This window comes from Poecilia latipinna, unplaced genomic scaffold (assembly GCF_001443285.1).
Source record: "Poecilia latipinna isolate Pla-1442-1.1 unplaced genomic scaffold, P_latipinna-1.0 Scaffold1570, whole genome shotgun sequence".
In the NCBI taxonomy this organism is placed as follows: Eukaryota; Metazoa; Chordata; class Actinopteri; order Cyprinodontiformes; family Poeciliidae; genus Poecilia; species Poecilia latipinna.
The window spans coordinates 99,650-122,320 of NW_015114186.1; the positions used below are offsets into that span (position 1 = coordinate 99,650).

General features: G+C 35.9%; 3 protein-coding genes across 3 annotated transcripts in view; 1 reads left to right on the forward strand and 2 right to left on the reverse strand.

The window, feature by feature from the left end:
• LOC106963705 (transcriptional repressor protein YY1-like) overlaps positions 1-1,883 on the forward strand; it is a 6,721-nt gene extending 4,838 nt beyond the window's left edge. The window contains exons 3-5 of the mRNA XM_015058757.1: positions 363-423; positions 868-1,026; positions 1,111-1,883. Of these exons, the coding sequence (XP_014914243.1) occupies positions 363-423; positions 868-1,026; positions 1,111-1,293 (403 nt within the window). The 3' untranslated portion in view covers positions 1,294-1,883. The remainder of the gene's footprint in view (positions 1-362; positions 424-867; positions 1,027-1,110) is intronic.
• Positions 1,884-3,358: 1,475 nt separating this feature from the next.
• tpp1 (tripeptidyl peptidase I) lies at positions 3,359-14,479 on the reverse strand. The gene is made up of 13 exons (XM_015058756.1): positions 14,384-14,479; positions 13,965-14,039; positions 12,777-12,916; positions 12,548-12,698; positions 11,760-11,881; positions 11,504-11,673; positions 10,457-10,655; positions 9,532-9,720; positions 8,218-8,287; positions 6,897-7,017; positions 6,658-6,819; positions 5,721-5,846; positions 3,359-4,221 (listed from the first exon to the last, which is right to left on the reverse strand). The coding sequence occupies exons 1-13, from the start codon at positions 14,392-14,394 to the stop codon at positions 4,081-4,083; spliced, it is 1,677 nt and encodes a 558-aa protein (XP_014914242.1). The 5' UTR covers positions 14,395-14,479; the 3' UTR covers positions 3,359-4,080.
• Positions 14,480-15,305: 826 nt separating this feature from the next.
• mis18bp1 (MIS18 binding protein 1) overlaps positions 15,306-22,671 on the reverse strand; it is a 16,999-nt gene continuing 9,633 nt past the window's right edge. The window contains exons 7-16 of the mRNA XM_015058765.1: positions 21,947-22,050; positions 21,722-21,870; positions 20,694-20,751; positions 19,935-20,616; positions 18,955-19,133; positions 18,062-18,195; positions 16,588-16,730; positions 16,411-16,498; positions 16,269-16,323; positions 15,306-15,686 (exon numbers count right to left, since the gene is read on the reverse strand). Coding sequence (XP_014914251.1) covers positions 15,589-15,686; positions 16,269-16,323; positions 16,411-16,498; positions 16,588-16,730; positions 18,062-18,195; positions 18,955-19,133; positions 19,935-20,616; positions 20,694-20,751; positions 21,722-21,870; positions 21,947-22,050 — 1,690 coding nt within the window. The 3' untranslated portion in view covers positions 15,306-15,588. The remainder of the gene's footprint in view (positions 15,687-16,268; positions 16,324-16,410; positions 16,499-16,587; positions 16,731-18,061; positions 18,196-18,954; positions 19,134-19,934; positions 20,617-20,693; positions 20,752-21,721; positions 21,871-21,946; positions 22,051-22,671) is intronic.

Sequence of the window (22,671 nt, forward strand, 5' to 3'; positions counted from 1 at the left end):
CGGCGCCCGCCCCCCCCCCAAAAGGTGGGGGAGTTTGTCCCGGAAAAAACCCCCCAAAAAAAAAAAAAAAAAAAAAAAAAGTAAAACAACAAAATGTTGGTGGAAAACTCACAAAAAGGTGATGTGAGGCACACACGGTGAAAGCATTCAGCCCTCTGCGGTTTTGCTTTTTATTTCTATGTGCATTATTATTTCCCTTAGATTTAATCATATTTTAACTACTTAAAATATCACACAATGTGTATATTCTGTATAAGTTTTACATTGCTTATGGCTATGTTTGTATTTAACACCCTGATTAACAAATACATTTCCCCTTGGGGATCAGTTCTACTCTAATTGTGACCTTTTTCGTGTTGCAGAATGAAACCAAGAAAAGTAAAAGAAGACGATGCACCCAGGACAATAGCCTGTCCGCATAAAGTGAGTCAGATTTTAAATTCAGTAAACTGCAAAAACAAGATATTTTTAAGTGTCTGATGCAAAAGTTTTATTGCCCCTGAAATAAGACAAGCTAACTTTTCAACAAGATAAAGTAGATTTTAAGTGAATAATTATTTAATGTTAATGAAAACAAAACTAGTTCCACTGGCAGATTATTTCAACAAGATATTTTTCCCGTTTTAAAAGTGAAAATCTGCCAGTGGATCTAAAATTTTTAAATCAATATTAAGGAGTTATTGACTTAAAACGAGCTCCTATTTTTTCAAAAAGTCACTTGCACAAAAAGAAAACTAAGATACTTGCATTAGAAATTAGTCTAAATACTTTTGTGTTTTTGCAGTGTAGTCCAAGTTTCTCAGGTTGGATTCCCTGGAGTTCTGCGTCTTGTTTTTTTGGGAATTATCCTCCTCGTTTTCGTTTTAGGGATGCACCAAGATGTTCAGGGACAACTCGGCGATGAGGAAGCATTTGCACACCCACGGGCCTCGCGTGCACGTCTGCGCAGAATGTGGCAAGGCGTTTGTGGAGAGTTCAAAACTGAAGAGACATCAGTTGGTCCACACAGGAGAGAAACCTTTCCAAGTGAGTTCCTTTACTTTCTAAACATTAAATAAAACATGTTTTGGGAACACGTGAATAGAAACGTTTACACTCTTCTCCTTGCAGTGCACGTTTGAGGGATGCGGCAAGCGCTTCTCTCTGGACTTTAACCTGCGCACTCATGTGCGGATTCACACTGGAGACCGCCCGTACGTCTGCCCCTTCGACGGCTGCAACAAAAAATTTGCCCAGTCGACCAACCTGAAGTCTCACATCCTCACACACGCCAAAGCCAAAAACAACCAGTAAGACATCAACCTCGAACGACCAGAAGCGGCAGGAAAACCGGAGGACCGCCGTCTGCTTCTGGGTGAACTGACCTAATGTTGCTTGGACTGCTTTTTCTGTGAGACGACTCTCTTTGTACTGCAGATAGAAAAAAACAAAAGAAAAAAAAAAGCCCTTTTTTGTGAAACTTTTGATAATAAACGGAGGTCCAACAAAGCTGGCCTCTACCCGGATGGAATATTTTAGAGTTTCTTCTCATGAAGATGTTAATTCATGGATCTGCACCTGGAAAACTGTTATTTATACCTTTACACGAATAGTTGTGAAATTTGCATTAATCTTCACCAGCTTCTCAGTTTTGTACCTCCCCCTAAGTGTGCATATTGTACACTGTTTGATGTAAGCTTTGTGGTCTGTATGTATTTAAAACGGTCCTGTAGACCTTCCTGCAAGGTTTCAAAGTTCGTTTCCCTTTGTTCTCCTTCACGGCTCCATTTCTCAGGAGGTTTGTAGCTTTTCGTTTTCTACAACACATGTAGATAACCATGTGATTTTATTTTATTCTTCTTTTTCAGTAGATATCATTGATTAAATTGTTTCTCCCAATTGCATCACCGATACAGAGCGTGTGATTTGTGCTGTCGGAGGTCAAATTCTCACTGAGCTGGTGAATAATTAAACCAGTCAGGTTGAAACAACGTCCAGGAAGTTAACAGCGATTCAAAAACGCTTCATATTCATGCATGACATTAATGAACAACGTTAAAAATCAATCATTGGCTGAAAGGGTTCTTTAACAGGCAGGTTAGTGTTTAAACAGGGATATTTAACTACATCATGACATCATGGCGCTCCTGCGAATAATTGTGGTTTGTTTTGTTTGGAGAAACGAGACGCTGAGAGCAACTCGATACCGAACGGGTTGAGAGAATTTGCACAAGTAATCAAGTTTCATCACAGCTGAGTTGTTTCAAATCTACAGATTAAAATATGCAAAAAAAAAAACCTCCAAAGATTTAAAGTTTTATTTAAAAGATTGTGACTTAAAGCTAATATTGCAAAGCGGATTTCCTCAGAAAATGAGAATTTTAACATTTACTGGATGATTAATTGTTCAATAAATTATTTCAAGAATATTTTAAGAATTTTCAAGTTATATATTGATAATGGTATAATAATACAAGTTTGCCCTAAAAGAAAACCTTTAATATTGTAAAAGGCAATTAACACTGGAAGATATTTTAAAAATCCAAAATAAAAAGCAAATCAATAAAACCCAAGCAACTAAAACTATGACAAAAACAAAATCTGCACAAAATTATAAATAAAATGGATTATAAACTCTCTAAACAAAAAAATCTGAATGGAAGTTGAGCTCATTTTAACTTTTTCTACATTATAATTCATTGCAATTTACGAGATTAACTTTTTGAATTGAATTACCAAAATTCAGTTAATATTTATTGAGGTGCATTCATATTTTCTCGGTAACACTTTATTTGAAAGGGGGTTGAATAAGACTGTCATGACACTGTCATAAACATGACATAACACCTGTCATGAACATGAATAAGCCTTCATGAATATTTATGACTGTTGTCATAAAGCGTCATTCGGTAAATTATGACACTTTTAATACAAAGTTGACATTATTCAAAATGTCTTTATTATGACAACTTGACATTAACCAGGAAATCATTACTGTTTAAACCCTTAATAACATAAAGTTACCTAATTTTTAAAGTGCAATCAGTAATACTTTTATAACAAATTTATCAGTAATGACTTCTTGGTTAATGCCAAGTTGTCATAACAAAGACATTTTGAATAATGTCTACTTTGTATTAAGTGTCATAATTTACCGAATGACGCTTTATGACAACAGTCATAAATATTCATGAAGGCTTATTTATGTTCATGACAGTGTCATCTCAGTCTTATTCAACCCCCTTCAAATAAAGTGTTACCATTTTCTCTTTTTAAAAAATGTTTTTTATTGCTGATAATCTCTTCATTTTGCGAGTCTTTTTGGACAGTTAAACATCAGAACTACAACATAAATTTCAAAAACGACAAACATTTCTGATTAAAGTATCAAAATCTTTAATTTTCTCTTCTGGATGTTTTTCCTACACAATACAACTCAAAAATCCTCCACATTTTTATTTTAATTTATAGGAAATAAAACTCCACATATTTGATTTGTGATTTTGCAAAGAGTGCATTGTGGGTAAAACTGCCAAGTCATTGTCAAACCCACACGACGGTGCATTTTTATGATCTCGTAGACAGCAGAATCAAATTGAATAACCTGTTAAGCCACAATTAGTGTTCCTGTTTTATCTCAGTGATTTGAAGGACAAACTGCATGCATTTGTTAGAATTAAAGAAAGTTAAAATAAATATCCGATATATTTGTCCAGTGCATTTTTCTGACCCTTATGAGTTTATCTAGAAATAAACTATATTTCTGCACAAAATGTAAAAGATCCCTGAAAATAAAAGCTGCATGTTTGCCCCAAATTTGAGAAAATACTGTCTAGTAAAAATGCATTAATTGCAAATAAAAAGCAACAGTGGTAAAGCTTTAAAAATGATTCCCTGGCGGAGCCAACACTAAATGGAAGAAAGTGATTTTAACCCAGATTGATAGGAAATTTGAATGATGATTCATTAAAAATGGAAAAATCAGCAGCAATAATCCAAAGTATGGCCTCTCTACTGTCCCGCCTTTGGCACCAAGAACCTGACTGTCGGGTTGATCCGGGTGCAGCAGTTCCTTTCCCAGCTCTGGTGGGTCGGTTCTGTTCACTGGGACAGCAGGGCAGCCAGCAGTGCGGGGTAGTTTGGCGTGCCCCAGCCGGTGACGGGGTCCCACGACGGGGCGGCGCAGAAGCCCTGCCCCTGAACCTTCTCGTCCAGGCAGCCCAGGTGACACCCTTCAGTCACCTGCAGAGAAACATGACATTCACTTTAGCCTGGAGATGAAAGTTACTGATTAGAACAAACTAAAGTTAACAGATAAATGGACATTTTCTTAAAAACTTGAGTTTTCTCTTGCATCAAGACTGCTATATTTGTCATAATATGCTAGATTAAAAAGGAAAAACATTAAATTTTAACATTATTTTGTGTCAGCTGTATTAAATACTGACTAAATAAACAGAAAAATGTAGTTTTCTCCCATTATTAAACCTACACATTTATAAAATATAACAAAACAGGAACCTGTATGTTGCTGAGTAGAAAAATAAAAGATTAAAATATGTGAAACACTTACTCCCTCATCAACAGAGAATCACACAGCAGTGCTGCCTGCGGTTAAAACTCCGCTAAATGAAGCGCAGTAACTCACGACTACAGCCGTTAAAATCAGTCATGTTTTTTCAATGATGTTCAAGTTTGAAACTGACGCAGCGCTAATAAAGTTAAACTACATTTAAAAACAGAATCGCATAAAGTGCATCGGACTCAGTTTGGACCGTTCCTCTTTACCGTTCCATTATGGCCGCCATCTTTGTTCCTACATCACCGGCTCAGCTTAAGGATGACCAGCGGCGCCCTCTGCTGGACGGCGGCCAAACTACAACACTAAACTTAGGTCGAAGCCGACATTAGTTAATAATTGGAACAACTTTTACGGTAATAAACCATTAATTGACAATTATAAGTTGATTAACTGTTTGCCTACCTACTTTGGTGTATAATACTGAGAAAAACAACGTGGCTCCTTAAAGATAAAACAATTTTAATATAAAATATAACCTGTGTAAATACAAAAAACTGTTTTAAAGTCATAATTTCTATCATTAAGGAGGAAAAACGAATAAAAAACAAGTAAATGCCCCGTAACCTAATAACTGGTCGTTTCACACGTGGTCAACCAAGTCAGTCAAGACCTTTAAAAATTCACTAATAGTGAGGTACACCAGTAAAACCATTTTGGATCTACAATAATCTTTCAAACATCAACAAAAATAATGTAATTAAAGTATTGCAACTTAGTTTATGATTGAGTAGACTAAAACAGTCAGTATTCTGTGGGGAGTTTTTTTGCCTGGCCCCCTCTCTCTTATTATGATTTAATTTATGTTAGTCCCGTGTGTCAAAACGTTTGAACTCCCCCTGACTTAGATTTTATTTTGGATGAACTCTTGAAATCAGGTTAGTTTCTAGGAAGGTTCTCAACTGTCCACAGTTTTCGCCACCATATTTTAGCCTCCTTCATGTTGTCAGACAGGTACTATTGAAAATTATTTTCAGATCAGGCATGTGTTTTTCAAATTAAATTGAATCTATCCTCCCAAAAATGTAGTTAATTACCAATTACTACTAATTTGTGATTTAAGTCAAGATGGTCTAATATTATGATGACCTGGAAACAAGAATAAATGGAGGGAGTTAGAATCTTGGAACTGGATTTGTTGTGACTGAAGGGCTTCACTCACGTCAAACAGGCCGGGTCCTTTCAGCTTATAGAGGCGCGGGTTGAGGAAGCCGAGCGCAGGCAGGCCCCTGGACAGACGCTGGCCGTTGATGAGGGACAGCATGCCTCCGACCACAGGAGTCGATGCCTGACAGGAGCAAAAGCTCAGAATAACTGAGAGACAAGTGAAGCTGCAAACATTTTAAAAATGCTAAAACTGTGAGCTGTCTATGAAAAAGTTCTAAACTTCTAAACTTTCTATGAATCTTTGTTTAGCAGAAACTTTGATAATGTTTGGTTTAGATTAATAAATTAATCTAAAGTTGATGATCTCATCAATTGACTAATGATTAACTGATAAGCGGCCATTTTCTCTCGTATCACGGCGGTTGATCATCTTTTCATATCAAGGGAACATTTTCAGAAAAAGTTGATTTAAAAAAAAAGAAGCATCAAATAATATTTTACTTATAATAAAATATTTTTATACATTACTATAAATATATATATTATATATAATGTACATTATATTTGACATAATACATTTTATATACCAAATATACATTTTAACATTGTATTATATTTTTCTAAAATATTATACAATATTTTATAAATAAAATATATTTAGAATATTTTTGAAATAAAATTGTATTATACATATTTTAAAATTGAATACAATTATGAAATAATTAAATTCTAAGACATAATTTATAAAAGTATGTCTTATAATTTTGTGAGCTGTATTAAATACTGACTGAATAATCAGAAGATTTTATTTAAATATATCTATAAGGTATAATAAAACATTAGGGCTGTAGGGCCAACCTCTTAGGTTGCAGAAAATAAAAATATTTGAAAGATTTAATTCCCATGTTTATATATTTTTCTATCATGTTTTTCTGTTAGTGGACTGGGAGTAATTTTAATGTGACACTTTATTAATGGGTGGTTTTGGTTACCGAGGTTCCGGACACCCAGGGGATGGGTACTCTGTTGCTGACCACCCAGTAGTTATCAGACAGGGCAGCCATGTCCGGGTAGGCCCTGCCGCTCGTGTTGAAGTACGACTGAGGAGGAAGAGTCGCCTTCACGCTCTTCAGGTAACCCTCCACCGCGCTCACCTAAACAAATGAAAAACAGAAGCTATTAGTTACACTTTTAAAAATAATCGGTCAGGTAACACAAAGCATTTCTGGACCTGGTAGTCGGGCATCTTGAAGACGTTGCTGAATCCTCCTCCACTGATGTAATCTGTGACTTCATAAGTTACTTTAAACGGGTTTTTAAAGGAAGTTCCTCCAACTGTGGTCACATAGGGGCTGAGAAATACAGAACCACTTAGAAACCGTCACAGCAATTAATAAACATTTAATTACCCTCCTTACATAAACACTCAGAGTCCCTGAAGGTTTTAATGTTTTGACACTTATTGGGAATTTATGTCACAATTGTGAAGTGAAAGAAAAATTATAGATGGTTTTATTTTTGTGTAGAAACAGAAACCTAAAAGGCAGTTCCAGGTTTAAACATCTGGATGAGTTTCATTTATTTTTTTCTTGAAAAGCTTTAATTAGATTGAGGCGCCGAATTTGACTGGGCCATTTGAACCATGGACTATAATTTGGTTTAAACCTCTCCATTGTAGCTCTGACTATATTTACTGCAAGGCCAAAACGATTAATCAGATTTATCGTGATGATTCGATTATTTAAAAAAAACATCAAATAATTTAGTCATCGATTTATTGTCAACTGGAGAAAATAGACTCAAAAGAGGACAATTTCTGAAGGAACAAAATATCCAGAGCTTTAATTAAACTGTACAAAAAATATATACATTTAGGATCAAATGAAACCTTTAAGTATTTTTTCCCATGCATTTGGAGCTTTTTCTGAGGCTTCAAATGAGTCCTTTGCAACACATGATCAAGTGTGTCCAAATGAAATGGTTTGCCATTACATTTTAGGGGGGAAAAATTTATTTTCTTTAAAAAATTAATTGAATAATTTGTTTATTTGCATTTTTTAATGTATTTCTAATATGTAAAAAAGGATTAAGTGCTTAAATAAAAAATCTGCAAAGTGCCAAAAAATATTTTATCCAATTAATTAAAGAACATATTAAAGCGAAATATGTTTCTTTAATCTTAAATGGAAAATATAGACGTGTTTTGGACATTTGCTCCTCTGAGAATGTTGTTCTCTCAGCAATTAGCCTGTGTTGACCCTGTATACTCCAGTTAGACAATTATTAAACCACTTGATGATTATTTCAATAAATCGATTAATCACTAGGTTTCCTCTGTGACATATTCAAAGCTTGAGGATTTGTTTTCAAACGTCCACTCTGTTATGAATTGCATTTGGACATATTAGTTTATTTTTATTTCATAAATAAACTCTCATCTTCTGTTAGTTCATCAGATAGTAAAACATTTCTGGTTGTAGCATGAATAAATAAATGAACAGATATTTGAATGCTTCAGCATAAAGGTTTGATGTGAGGACTGGGAGTCCTACCTGGAGGCAGGAAAACTGGGTCTGAATGTGTTTTCCTTCCCTAGATGTCTGCATCCAGCGCCGCTGTCGCCTGAACACAACACCAGGTTCAGATAAGGAGACAAAACAAGCTGAACTTATCCAAAGTCTCTCTGTGATCCTGATGAATGGAAGTTTTTCTTCCTCACTGAGGTTTTCTGAATAATTTTTAACAGGAAGTTGTGGTAATTTCACAACTAAAGGTCACACGCATCAGTCCTCACATGATTGTCGACCTTATTACAACCCAAAGCTGACCAAAGGTCATGCTGTGCTGTTGGTGTGGGTCAACTTTTTCACTGTAAAAACACAAAATATTACCAAATATTTTTGGTTTAGTTTCTAGAGCAAATATCTTTTAGTACTAGGGATGCACTGATTTCAGATTTCTGTCCGATTGCCAATTATCAATCTTTAAAAAGTCTGACCTGCCGATTCCAATGTTGACCTATAACACTATTTTTATCTGAAATGTCACTAAACATAGCAAGAAAGTGGCTGAGTTGGCAACACTGAGGTGATTATTGGTAACTGGAAATGTGCAGAGATGATCTGGTGGGCCGGTCCGTCAGTCAAGCTTCTCTGACAGCAGAGCAGAAAAGGATAGTGGATGATTTTTAGACCTTCGCTGAAGTAGATAATATCAGCTTCACATTAAGTATCGGCCAATAACCAATATTCTAAGTAAGAAAATCTTGGTACATTTAAAATAAAACAAAACTGACAAAAAACTTTGTAGCAAGAAATATGCGCTTGTTTAAAGTCAATAATTTCTTAATATTGATGAAAAAGAAGGGATGAACCGATATGAAACTTTGGGCCAATATTAATATCAGATGTTGCCGTTATGGCCAATAACTGATATTTTATGCATTTCACTACCGTTTTGACACCTTTGGAGAAAAAAAAAGACCAGAAACAGACTGCAACAAGTTAAAAATAAATATCAGTTGTTCATATCGGCCCGGTTTTATTCATTGGACCGATACCGATGTGTTACAAAATGACAAATATTGTCCGATAGCGATGTTAGTGCCGATATATCGTTCATAACTATGGAAAAGTTCTTGTTCCATTGGCAGATTATTTCACATTTCCCCATGTTATTAGGGAAATAACCAGAGGAACTAGAACTTTTTCATCAATATTAAGAAACTATTTTGCTGAAAAGATATTTGTAAATTAGTTTGATCTAATTCAAGTGTACCAAGTTATTTGCATTAGACGTATCTTGGTAATATTTTGCGTTTTTACAGTTTTGCGAGCGTTGTTGAACATCTGTAAGCATCGACTGACCCGAGGCGAAGAGCAGAGAAAGACCTCTGACCCCGGCCTTCATGAACTCCGTGTTGATGCGCGTCATGTAGGCGGTGGACAGGCTGTCCTCATCATCGCCGTAGCTGATGGTGTGAACCCAGGGCAGGTCAGACATGTTGCTGAGCAGGACCATCCACTGGAGGAAAGGTTCCTGGGTCTCATGTCGACCTGGACAGGAAGCGGGAGCGGACATAATTACACAACAAACTTAGAGTTTGGATCCAAAACATTTCCATTTGTTTCTCGATTGGTTTCACTTGCAAAGCTGCCATGTTTTCAGTTTTTAAAAATGTTTCATTTAAGCTACAAATGTCTGGGTTTATATCGGGGTGATAGTAGTTTAGTTTTATTTTGTTGCTCTTTGTCCAGTTTAGTTTTAGAGTGCTAGTTTTTATTAGTCAAATATTGTTTTGCTTAATTTTTATCAGTTATAGCGGTAGTTTTAGTTGTTTCATATTTATTTATATGTAAAATTAACAAAGGATTATTTATACATTGATGAGTAAACAGAATATACCATTTTCAAAAAAATTATTCAAGTATTGTTGAACAAAAAAATGTTTTGAGAGTCAATTTGTTAATTTATCTTTTGATTCTGATTTTTGCATAATCTGAATTGTTTTGAAGCAATTTGTATCAAATTTGGCCAGGTTGAGCAGTTTGGGATGAATTTCAATTCATTTTAAACTGTATATATTAATTTATGTTCTTTTGTATCTTCATTTTTAGTCACAAGAGTTAAATTCCCTTCAAAATATAATTTATTGTTCTCCAGAAGCTGACAATACTTTTGCATTTACTGTAAAATACAGAGACTGTTTTATTACAGCTTTGTAAAACAAAATGGAGGCGTTTTAAATGTATAATCTAGCGGATTTTCATTTCTTTTTGTGTCCTACCAGACCTGGATTGGTGAAGACCCATGTGGAGATGTTTGCCCCGGTGCTCATGATGTACTCCACGTCCAGGCTGGCCTCCAGGCCGGCTTTCCCTCCTCCCTGGGTGCCGACGACCCGATCCACCTCGGAGCGATGCTGGAAGGTCCCACCGAACATCTGCATGAACTCGGCCAGGTCAGCTGGGTGGTAGTACTGCTCCAGAAACTGAAGAGGAGGACAGAAAAACATTAGTTTTTCTTTTTAATGACCCGGTTTTAAGCCTCTTATCCATTATTATTTTTAACCACAATCCTTCGAAAGCTAGCTGTAGCTTCGCACTTTGAGCTGACGTCACGGCAAATAAACGGTCGTTTACATGCAGTACCTTGCGGACCACCAGGGGGCGCAAGGGGACAACAGTTTGAGAAAGACAGCTGTAATGTCTACTGGCTTTTTCCTATTATTTTTACTCAAATAAAAGGAAAAAGTAGCCAAGAAATTACTCAAAGAGTAAAAAAGTATTAGGTAAAAAGTCTACTCCAGTAACCAATCAATTTATCATTCATTCAATATTTAAAAATTGCATAATTTCCACTTAAATTATGAAGTGGAAATTTTGGTATTTTAAGGACCAAAATGACAATAATTCATATAAGTAACGAAAACAAAACAAAAAAAAAAACAGGCAAAATAACATTTTTCCAAATCAGTTTCTTTCAATAAAAACAATGAAACTTTCACAGAAACTGCAGGTGTGAGTCTGGTGAGTCTTTGGTTTAAATGTTTGTTTTTCATTCAGTAGAAAATCCAGGTGCTGGGTTAAACATTGTTACATGTTATTTCTGATTATTTACTAGAAAATTATGTACATTAAAAAAAATAAAAATAAAAAAAACACAAGATGAGACAACATGAAACAGTTGTTGATCTTTTTGCTTTTCCAATTTTCTTTTGTGGATTTATCTGTTGTGGCTAAAGGATGTTGATTGTGTCTGTTTCCACCAATGAGGAAAAGAAGAGAAATGAAGTAAAATAGAAAGAAAGTGAGAAAGGCTTAATAAATAAATCCTGACCTGAGCGACGGCCTGGCTGTTGTTCTCAGCTGATCCCACGTCATTCGCCGTCAGGTTGTAGCGAGTTCTCAGGACGGCTGGCGTCACGCCGAGGTGAGCCCCCGCCTTGGAACGCGGCCCCTTTCTGTTGGCGTCTTTTTCTCTAGGTGGGACACGATGAAGGCCTCCGACTACAAAAGAGCAAAACAAGGTATTAGAACCGATCCGGACTTGAAAACATGACAGCTGATCAGTTTAGAAACTAGCAAAATCTCACCAAAATCCAGATGTTGGTGAACCTCATTGTGGACTGAATACGGACTGGAAGATCTCACGATGGAGTGACCGTTTCTGACGTAACGGTGAAATCTACTTCCTGGAAGAAGAGCCTCTGCAACCCTTAATAGAAAAAAGAAAAAAAGAAATCCTGTTAAACTCACTACCGTAATCAAAATGAACAGGTGTGCAGCAAAGAAAATATTTTTTATTTTTTGACACTCTAGAGTTTCAGATTAAGAAACCAGGTTTAAAACAATAAAAAGATAACCTGAATAAATACAAAGAGTAGTTTCAAATAATTGAATCAACCAAACCAGGGCTGAAACAATTGATTATTGAAATAATCATCAACTAATTTAGAAACTGATTAATTGCCGTAAAGGGACTCAAAATAAAGGCCATTTGCTGAAAGAACAACATATTCAAAGCAGTAATTAAGTCAAAACTGTGCAAAATTTTCTTGCTAAAAGTTACTTTTAAGTTAGTTTTGTCTAGTTTTGTAGTTTTGTCATGCCAAAAATATTTGCACTGGAATCTAGACCACAAAAAGATTGTGTTTTTACAGTGTTTTGTGAAAAGCTGCCATTTTAATAGACTCAAACGGCTCCAATCTCTGCAGATTGCAGCTCACAGTTTCACCATTTTCACTGCAAAAACAGGAAGTTCCTCACATGGTGAAAGCAGAACCTTTACACAGAAGTTGCAAAACCCCAGCAAGAGTATCTGTGTTGCCTCCCAAGTGAGTGAATAAAGTAAAGTAAAGCAGCTGAGAGCAGATGTGCTTACTCTGCAGTCGTGCTGCACTGTAAAAAGTCCTGAGTGTGGACCGTCCGACAGTTTGAAATCCCGTGAGTCTGCAGCCAGCGGTGCACCACCTTCTGGGTCAGTGCAGACGGACGAACCAGAGAGGAAACTTCCTGCAGACTCAGGTGTTTTCCTGCAGAGGACAGATCATTTCTCTCTCACTTAGTGACAGAATCAGATCCTGCGTTTGTTTAAAAACCTCACTGCCTACCGTACTGAGGCGAGTCGGGGTCCGACACCCGTCTGAGCGTTTCCTCCAGCAGGTCGACGTTCTGCTGCTTCAGGGCAAAGGTCAACTCCAGCTGCTCTGAAGGATCCACCCGACCTGCTTGGGTCCAGTCCTGTGGGAGTCTAAAAAAAATAATTAAAATTAGGATTTACTATCAGACATCAATAAATACGTTGATATCTTTGCTTTGGCCATTTATGGCAAGCCATTTTAACATATAATAACATATAAAATGTCTTGTTATAAGTGAAAAAGAAAACCTGCCAATAGAATAAAAACATTATCAGTATATGTTGTGCTGAAACTTTAAGTGCTTAGCTCAACAAGTTTTTTCCTGAAAGTGAGATTTTAGCACCAATGCAACCAGCTGGATCTATAAAGGATATGGTAACGGTTTAAAAATGTCAAAAATAGTAAAAAATTCAACACTTGTTCTTGAACGGTAAGCATTAAATCCAGTTTGTGGAGTTTTGCGATCACTATAAAATTGCTTATTCCCAAAAAAAAAAGCCACATTAATGAGCTGAGAGGATAAAACTTTAATAAAAACAGCAGACCTGCTAACCCTGCTTTAATAGACACAGAAATAGATTTTAAAGACTATAGGAAATAAAACAATACATGAGAACAGACTTCTTTTCAAAGATATTGTTACCAAGATGTAATTTTTAATTAAAAAGAAAGCAATTGCAAATGTAGAAAATTCCTTTCATGGAAGAAATATAGTTTCAGTAAAATCAGATTTTTTTAGACAATGAATTTTTTTAGTTTTTTTTTTTTCTCCTTTGCATCAGAAACAAATGTGGTAATCATCTGTCGAAACCTCCCAACTGCTTGTCATGTGATCAAAGGAGCGTGATTTGATTGGCTAAAAGCCACAGCGCCACTCAATCTAGTGTCGATTGTTTTGGCCTGGTCGACCAAATTATGCAGGTGAAAGTTTTGCTGGCGAATTTAAAGTAAAAAATAATATTAATAAATAAAGTTGTACAACTGCAAAGTGTCAATATTCAGTATTACAAATGTAACGCATTAAAAAAAAAGTCTGGCTCTTAGACTATATTTCTTCCATATTCTTCAAATACAAATAAACCCTAGCTGACCTAAAATCATTATTACTACAGTTTTAAGTAATAAAACTAGAAAGTGATGGGATAACAGTTTCCTTACATGACATTTTGGTCATATTCAAGGAACCCGCTGGAGACCAACGAGCTGAACAACAGAGGCACGAAGGAGAGTAATCTGTTGGAGAAAAACAAAATTAAAAGGAGCTTTTCATTACAATTACACCCGGAAGTTTGAACATGCTGAAAGCAGCTTGTGTTTGTCAGACATTCTTTTATATCTGCTGCTGTCCTTTAATATCAGTTTCTAACAGGAATTTTTCATTTATAGAAACTCTGATTATCAACATTTCATCTTCTACAAGAGACACATTTCAGCTCTGACCTGCGGCGGCAGCGTTCAATCTGGGTCACGTTACAAAAATAAAAACAAACAATCGCGCCTCAGTTTCACCGAATCCCTCCGACTGTAGTTAAATTATGAAATGTATTTTTAAAAAGTCAAAAGTTACGAGCACTTACATTGTGTTCATGGTGTCCTTGACTGCTCCTGCTGTTTAAAGTCAGCTTGTGTCCTCTTTAATGAGCGGCTATACAGAGGAGTGTCACGTGACGCGGTTCCACGTGACTGCTGACGTTTTTTTCTTTCTAAACACCGAAATATTTTTTTTATTTTTTCCTATCGTTTGTATTCCCGATGAAAGATAACATAAAACGATTTTATTTTACATTTGAAAGTTGCTATGTAATAAAATATAAATTTATTATATTTTTAAACAATTTTTTTTATGAATTAGCATTTGCTGATATATATTTTTTCTTTTTTTTACAAAATTTTCCATAAATAACATAATTTTATCTTGTGGCTTAAAATGTGAAAATTTTAAGCTTTATTTTAAGATACATTTTCTAAACATAAATATTTACACCAGATATATTTATTTGTGGCTCTAAATGAGTTTTATGGGGTTTCTTTTAGTTGAATTAGGCTATTAAGGTTATAGATCCCTGACCTAACTCAGTGGTTGTAAGTTAGATGAGCCAGTCTTTATGTATACAGCATTTTTGTTACACAATGAAGGCAAGAAAAAGTGTTCTACGTTAGATAAAAACAGGAAGAAACTTAATATGATAAATTTGCTTTAGATTTTAAAACTGGATTTCACTCATTATTTTAAATAGGGGCTATATTTTAGAAACCAATGGTCAACTTAGATTAATTTCAGATTAAATGCAAGTAAAAATCATCAACCAAGATCTTTATACTGACATATGCAGCTTCACAAAAATACCTAAACAAGAATATTTGTATCATCTGATCATTTGAGGGTTTTTTTACTCATAAATATTTATTTTATTTCAAAGATTTTAGTCCAAAATACACAATTTAGCATATCTGATGTATTTTGCCTTCAAGTTTATTTAATTACAAATCAACAAAAACTGAAAGAATAGAAAAATGTTTATTCAAAAAGATAATTACAACTGGTTATTTGAAGGATTTTAAAGAAATAACATATTTACAGAAGTCCAAAGGAAGCCCAGAGCATCACTTTTCAGATCATAACCAGCAACAGAAGTGTGTTTAAATGTCCAACTTCCTGCATTTCCTAAGAAAAATCTCAGAAGGTTAAACATTACTCCTTCACTGTGATTTTCTGAGTTTCCTGAAAAGAATTTCAACTAAAAATCCTGAGATATTTGTAAATTTATTCCATGAGTCCAGATCAGTTGTCTGAGAAGTAAAAGTCTTCCTCGTCATCGCTTTCGGAAATTTCGCCGTCGTCTTCGGGGAACATCTCAAACACAAAAAAAGTGTCCTTTCCTGGACAGAGACATTACAGATTTAAGGCAAATAAACTGGAGTTTGTTTCATGTAAAATAAAACAAAATAAAGCCAGATGTTTGAGGTTAAAAAAAAGGACCGATTATAAATAATTTCCAAACATTTTTCCACCTTTAATGTTTACAGACGTGTATGTGTACCACATAAAGTTATCAGACAAAACTTTTCTTGTTTCAGGTCAGTTAGAATTACTAAAATAATTTCTATTTGTTAAATGCCAGAAGAATAAGAGAAAGAAATGTATTTATTGATGTCATATACACTAAGTGTACATACATCTCCTAAGTCTTTTGTGGCCTTGCCTTTAAGCTGTATGACTTGGGTTAAAATGTTTCTTTATTAATACACTGAACTGAAATCAGGGAAACATCTAAAACGTGCCATTTACCTATATATCTACGTGGGCAGAAACAATTAATCTGACTAATCAAATATTTAAGTAATTGCCAACTAATTTAGTCATTGATTAATTGTTAAATGGAAAATACAGACTCAAAAACAGTCAGTTAAAAGCATAAAAAAAAAAAAAAGTTTCTACTGGGTTAAGCGGGGTACGCCTACCTGTGTTAGCGCATCTTTGTACAGTTCGCTTAGCGGAAGGTGTGGGCGAGAACCTCTGAAAGATAAAAATAGGAGGTAAAGGTGTGATTTTATATCCCGTAAATCTCTGAAAGAAAACCTTTAATTCACTAGAAGTCTGTACCGTTTTAGAAGACGAGGTTTTGCGGACATTAAACTGATTCTTCTTCATCCTCTTCTGTAGCTGGAAGACGTACTTGTCGTCATTTTTCCTTTAGAAGTGAAAAAATAAAACGTGAGATGCTCGTTTGTGTGTACTTTCCATGTGTTTCATGTTAGAAAGCAGATGCAGAGGCCTTACGTGTTTGGAGAGCCGAGCATGCCAGGAGTTATGTGCAAACACTGAGGCGTCTTCGCCTCAGGGAAACACGACGACATTGGCGTCTGAGGCTCCAGGTCTGATAATGCAAAATCGTGATCTTCACTCGAACACAAGGAGGGGATCTGAGCATCGACACAGAGAAAGGAGGACAAGTCTGCTCATAATGCTTCATGCAGGGTTTCTGCAGGTTGCACCAACTCAAATTTAAGAATTTTAAAAGACTGTTATGAATGAAGTTTAAGACCTTTTATCACCACAGCAATGTCAAAAAGGAAATCGCATATATATGAAAGAATGGAAAACTATTGAGGAAGAAATGGTACCATTTCCATTCTCTTTTGGTTCCATGCTCTACTGCCTTTCCTAAATCTCCTTCTCAGCTGAATTTTAATTTTACTTCAAAATATATAATTCAACCAAATTATACATGTTCATTTTACTAGGAATGCTATCAAAAAGAGATTAACTTTACCAAAAAGTTATAACTAATGTACAGAAAATAGCTGTGTTGCTCCTTGGTGTGCAATTGTGGAATTTAATGCAAACTGACGCTATTTAGTGATAGTAAAATAAAATGTGAAGGACAGATAAAACTATATTTTAGCAAACTCCAAACAATTTAAGTGCCTGGTCGTGATCTGATATATTACACTTGAGTTAATTATGTGTTTAACCTAAAATTGCATTCTGCCATGTTGTCCTCCATGTCTTTTTTGTTTTTTAGTTAATTTCTATAAATTGGTTGAGTGATTTAATAGCTCTAGATCCTGAATAAGCTAAATAGTAACAACTTGTTGAAGTAAAAATTCTTCAACAGGTAAAACCCACTAAATAAAACATTAACTTATTTGCACAGAATACACGTAGCTTCGTCTGGGTTAGCAGCAGAAATGATTCAGTGGCGAAGACAAACGTCTTCAAGCTAGCTAGCTGGCTAGCTAGCAAGGGTATATTACCAGCTAGTTAGCGGTCACAGAACACAATAATTTGAAATCTCGTTCTTTTGTCCGACATGTGTAAAATATTGTAAGTATAAGGAGGTATGATTGTGCTTATGCTGATTTTGTTTTGTATTCTCTGAAATTGTCACTGTCATTGTTGTTAATAAAGTTCGTATTTTTTAAAAAAGAACGTAATGAAGACGTTAATGTGCGGCTTAAACTGTTGCCTGACGAAAAATCGCGTAAGGAAAATAAATACATAAACTTTACTAGATTAAATAGTTCCGCCACGGCAAAATTTAAGAATTGTAAGTAATGTATTTAAATTTAGGACATTTCAACGGCTTAATTTTAGAGACACGAATTTAAGATTTCTGCGATGGACCGGCGAACTAGAGTGTACTGCGGCTCTCCCCCGTTACGATAGGCACCAGCACCCCTCCCGACCATAAGATAATGGATGGATGGAAATAAAATCGCCCGAATCAGCCGATTAGGCGATGAAAACGCACCTCCATGCGTTTGTTCTGCATGTATGCCGAGCTGAAAGCATCGTCCACGTCGTCTCTGGGCAGATTCTCCAAGAACTGCCGCACCTGCTTAATCCTTTTAAGCGTCCCGACTCGGGCAGATATCACAGGAATCTCTGGAAGAGGACACAGATTCACAGCCCGCTGAAACACCACAGGAATACCTCAGAAATTCAGACACCTTCATCACACTCAAAAACCTACATTTTCCCGACTCTTGACCTTCTTCAGTGACCCTTACAAATATAGCATCCAGGCAGCCGTGTGCTGCAACTAACGATTATTTAGTCATTATTCTGATGATTAATCTGATATTTTGCAGATTTTTTTTATTTAACCACTTATGGCCTATTAATACAAATATTAGAAATTCATTAAAAGATGCAAATAATTATATATACATATATATTAAAAAAAACATTTTATTGCCTAAAATGCAACATCTAACATTCTTATAGTGAATTTCAACTGGGTGAAGCTACAACTGCACCACTTAATTAGTTCTGGGTGGAACATATTTACAGACAATGGTGTTTTTTTCTTAAGTAGAACATGTATTTACATATTTTGTACAGTTTTGGCTTAATTACTGCTCCGAATATGTTTATTTTTCTAAAGCAAATATTTTTTTTCCTGACTCTTTACTCCAGCTAACAATCAATTACTAAATTAGCTGAGAATTATTTCAACAATTGATTAATTGTGATTAATCCAATTGGTTATTGGTATATATGTATAAAACATGACCCCCATGCAGTCCTTAATCATTGTAATATTGTACAGAATTATATATTGTGCAGATCTAGTTATTAGTCATTCCAGATTGTTAGTCAAATTCATAGCGGTCGTTCCAACTGCAAAGCATCCATATTTACCTGCAGGTTTTGCCGCCACTTCCTTCACCTTTTTGCAGTTCTTGGTGCTTTTCTTGGGACTCTGGGTGTTTCCTTGGGAGGTGTGCTGCTTGTAGCACTCTTCAGCTGAACGTGTCCCCACCATCCTCGCTACCTTCGCCCAGTAACCCACTACGTGTCTGGGATAGCAGGTCACCGCTCTGGAAAAAACACAAACATCGATTATCACACAGACCTACAAGCAGAAACTGAACGCAGTAGCCTCTATGAACAAATCTTAAGCAATCACTGCTAATTATTTAACTTCTTTGATTGACCGATTGATTTTTTAAACTCTTAAAAAGGCCATTTGCTGAAAAAACTTTATATTCTGAGCAGTAATTAAGCCAAAACTGACAAAAAAATATCAATAAACTTTATATTTAAGATGAAAAATCATTTTTTTTGCAAATATGTTCGACCCAGAAATCCTCAAGTGACAGTTTTAGCTTCACTGGTTCGATTCCTGTTAAAAAAAATTTAATTCTCATATTAATCACCTTTTGAATCCAATTACTAAATCAATTCTTCGGTGTATTAATGTTAAGTCAAACAGAAAGGGCTGAACTTTTCACATGTTGATGATGGAAGTATGTTTTTTTGTTGTTGCAGATTTATCCTTTGCTACAAATGATTAAGCAAACTCTAAAGGAATGCTATATTATTGAATTTTAGGCAGTAATATGTTTATTTTTTTATTCAAAAAATGAATTTCATTATTTATTTACTTTCATCTTTTAATTAATTTCTGATAAGCGGTTATTAAAAAATCCTCAGAATGTTCCTTTTTTTGGTACTATTGATTTATCGTCAAAATAATCAATAGAATAATCGATAACTAAAATAAATGTTAGTTGCAGCCGTATTTCAGAGATCAATATCTGGTGAGGAAAAAGGTGATTTCCTTTTTTCCCTCAGAGCTTCATCTCATTCTTTGCGTGTTTTGGGAATATTCTACGTACTCCTGCAGTTTCAGGATCTCGTCCTCCGTCCACTCGTCTCCGTCTTTCTCGTGCGGAACAACGGCGCTGCCTTTGCTTTGTTGCAGTTTCCTGCCGGGCTTCGTCGCCGTCGCTGGTGGCGGCGCCTTCCTACTCCTGCTCTCTTTCTTCTTCTTCTCCTGCACCTCGTTCCTCTTTCCCCCTGCTCTGCTTTTCTTTTTCTCCTTTGGAGCTTCTGGGGACTGGCTGGATGAAACCTCATCATCCGGATCTGATTTGCCAGAACTCGCCATAGCTTTCGCACCGCGCCCTCGTCTCCTTCTGGTGCTCAGCAACTCGTAATCACACGACAGTCGGTTTGATGCCTTATTGCGAACTGGAGGAGACTCATGAGGATCTGTGACGGTTTCTGATGTTCTCGTTGGCGGCCTGGTGGCGTTCTGTGTCTGTTTCTTTGATGACCTCTCAGGTCCACGTCGTTTCTGTGGTTCGGCGTCCGAACACGACCTTTTCTCTGCACCTGGACGCTGCCGGTTGCACCTCGTTCTGCCAGAAACGGCTTTTGGATTGCTAATCATCTCGTTAGATGAATCAGCGGTCTGGTCCCGGTTAGTCTCAGCTCTGTGCAGCTTCATGTCCGCCTTTAACCGTCTCGCTGGTACAGAGCAGCTCTCGTCTTGACTCGATTTGTGTCGCTTCAAACCTGGAAGCAAAGGAGACATTTGTGATGAGACTTTGCACAATTCAGCGCCAAATGTTTTCCTCCGCTGACCGATGTACCGTCATTGCAGGGGAAGAGGACTTGCACCGACTTCTTGGGCTTGCTCGTTAAAATATCCTGTGAGAACAAGAATATTAACAACTTAGAAACCGGACAGGAATGGAACTAGCAATTATTTTAGTTTTTGATTAATCAGATTAAAAAAAAGCCATATAGTGGAGCTTTAACAGCTCCTATCAAGCATCCCTAATATCTGAATTATTATGTAAGGAAATAATGGCCAACTCTTCTTTCCAAAATTGCTTTAATTCAGACATGTTAGAGTTTAAATTTTTTAGGGCTGCAACTAACAATTAGTAATATATTATTCTGGCAATTAATTCAGCAAAAAATTGGCACATTCTAAAGATTTTTTGTTTAACCGCTTAAGCCATTTTTATACCTCAGAAATGCATTAAAAGATTCAAATAAACAAAAAAATTATTTAAAAAAGGAAATTAACATTTTATTGTTTAAAATTCAATAATTTACCTTTCCTTTAGTGTGATTTGTAGCAAAGGATGCATCTGCAGCTTGTGAAAAGTTCAGCCCTTTCTGCTCAACGTAACATCAGTAGGGCTGATCTGTCAATTATTTTTTGGATTAACGATTAATAATTGATCAAATGGTGCCAAATATAATAATTTTTAACAGAATTTGAATTGGGTGAAGCTAAAACTGCCACTTGACGAGTTTTGAGTAGAACATAATTTGTATTTTATTAGTTTAAATGCAAAATGTATATATTTTTTGTAATGTTTTGGCTTAATTACTGCTCTGAGTGTTACTTTTTAAACAAATTGCCTTTTTTCAGTTTGTTTACTCTTGGTAAAGATTAATCAATTATTAAATTAGTTGATGATTATTTCAATAATTGAATAATTACGATAATCCGATAAATCATTTAGTCGCTGGATATCAGCATTGGTTCTCCGTATATTTTAACCCTTTATCAGTCCTTTCAGATCCTTCAGGACGTAGAAATAACAAAAAATAGACTGAACGATTGATTGATTATCAGTGATTGGTCATTGTGATGTGTGCTTACAGGGCTGGTTGCCTCGTAACCCTCGTGGATGGTAACGTTCATCTGAGCGTCCAGGATTACTCTCCCTCCCTTCCAGTACTCCAGAGGAGGCTTGATGACCCGGCCGCTTCGCGACACGTTGAGGGAGGAGGCAGAAGGAAGCGACTCGGCTGGAATTAGAAAATAAAAACTCAGAAACAGATCTAAGTTAACGCCCAGCATCCCATCTGTTCATGTTGTTCTTACGTGTTTTTACAGATTTTATTTTCTGCTGCCTCACAGGCCTGGAAGGGAGCTGGGATTCATTCTTAGCCAAAATGGCGGCATCCTTGTTCTTCTTCTCTGCCTGCCTGCAGAAACAAGATAATATTTACTCATAAAAATAAGGAAATTGATATGAAAATGCTGCATGGGTATAAATGTCAGGAGATGTTTTTCCTCTAAAACGTGATCGATGGGTCAGGGCTGAGCGATATGGCTCAAAAATAAAATCTGATTTTTTCATACCAGATCAATCAATTTTGTTTTTGCTCACTTTCTTTTCTAAAAGATAATTAACAGAAAATATTTCCAAGAAGTGACTTTTGTTTCAACCATCCCTTCTGTGAGATGTCTGAAGTATCAGGGCCAGGATAAAAGAAATTTTATTTATTTATTTTTATTTAAATACAAGAATAAAGTTATAATATCAGCAGAAAAAAAAAATTACAAGTATTATCTCTATAATCGAAACCAAATTATAACTTCACAAGATCGTAGCTTATTTTGTTGTACAGTGGTCTTGAATTCAAAGTTCAAACAAATAGAAGCAGTAAAACAGCTTGTCAAACAAGATGGCCGCCCAGCCATGCTGACATCACTCTATGGCAGTGGTTCCCAAACTTTTTCTTCTGCGCCCCCCCCAGTGGTTTCCAAACATTTTCTGCGCCCCTCCCACCCCCCCACCCCCATGGATTACAAATGGCTGTCTG

What these genes read in the sequence shown, in the direction of transcription:
- tpp1 (XM_015058756.1), bottom strand. An exon ending in CCCCGACTCGCCTCAGTACG is followed by an intron (nt 12,699 to 12,776) that starts GTAGGCAGTGAG and finishes TGTCCTCTGCAG; the next exon opens with GAAAACACCTGAGTCTGCAG. An exon ending in CCTGGGTGTCCGGAACCTCG is followed by an intron (nt 5,847 to 6,657) that starts GTAACCAAAACC and finishes TGCTCCTGTCAG; the next exon opens with GCATCGACTCCTGTGGTCGG.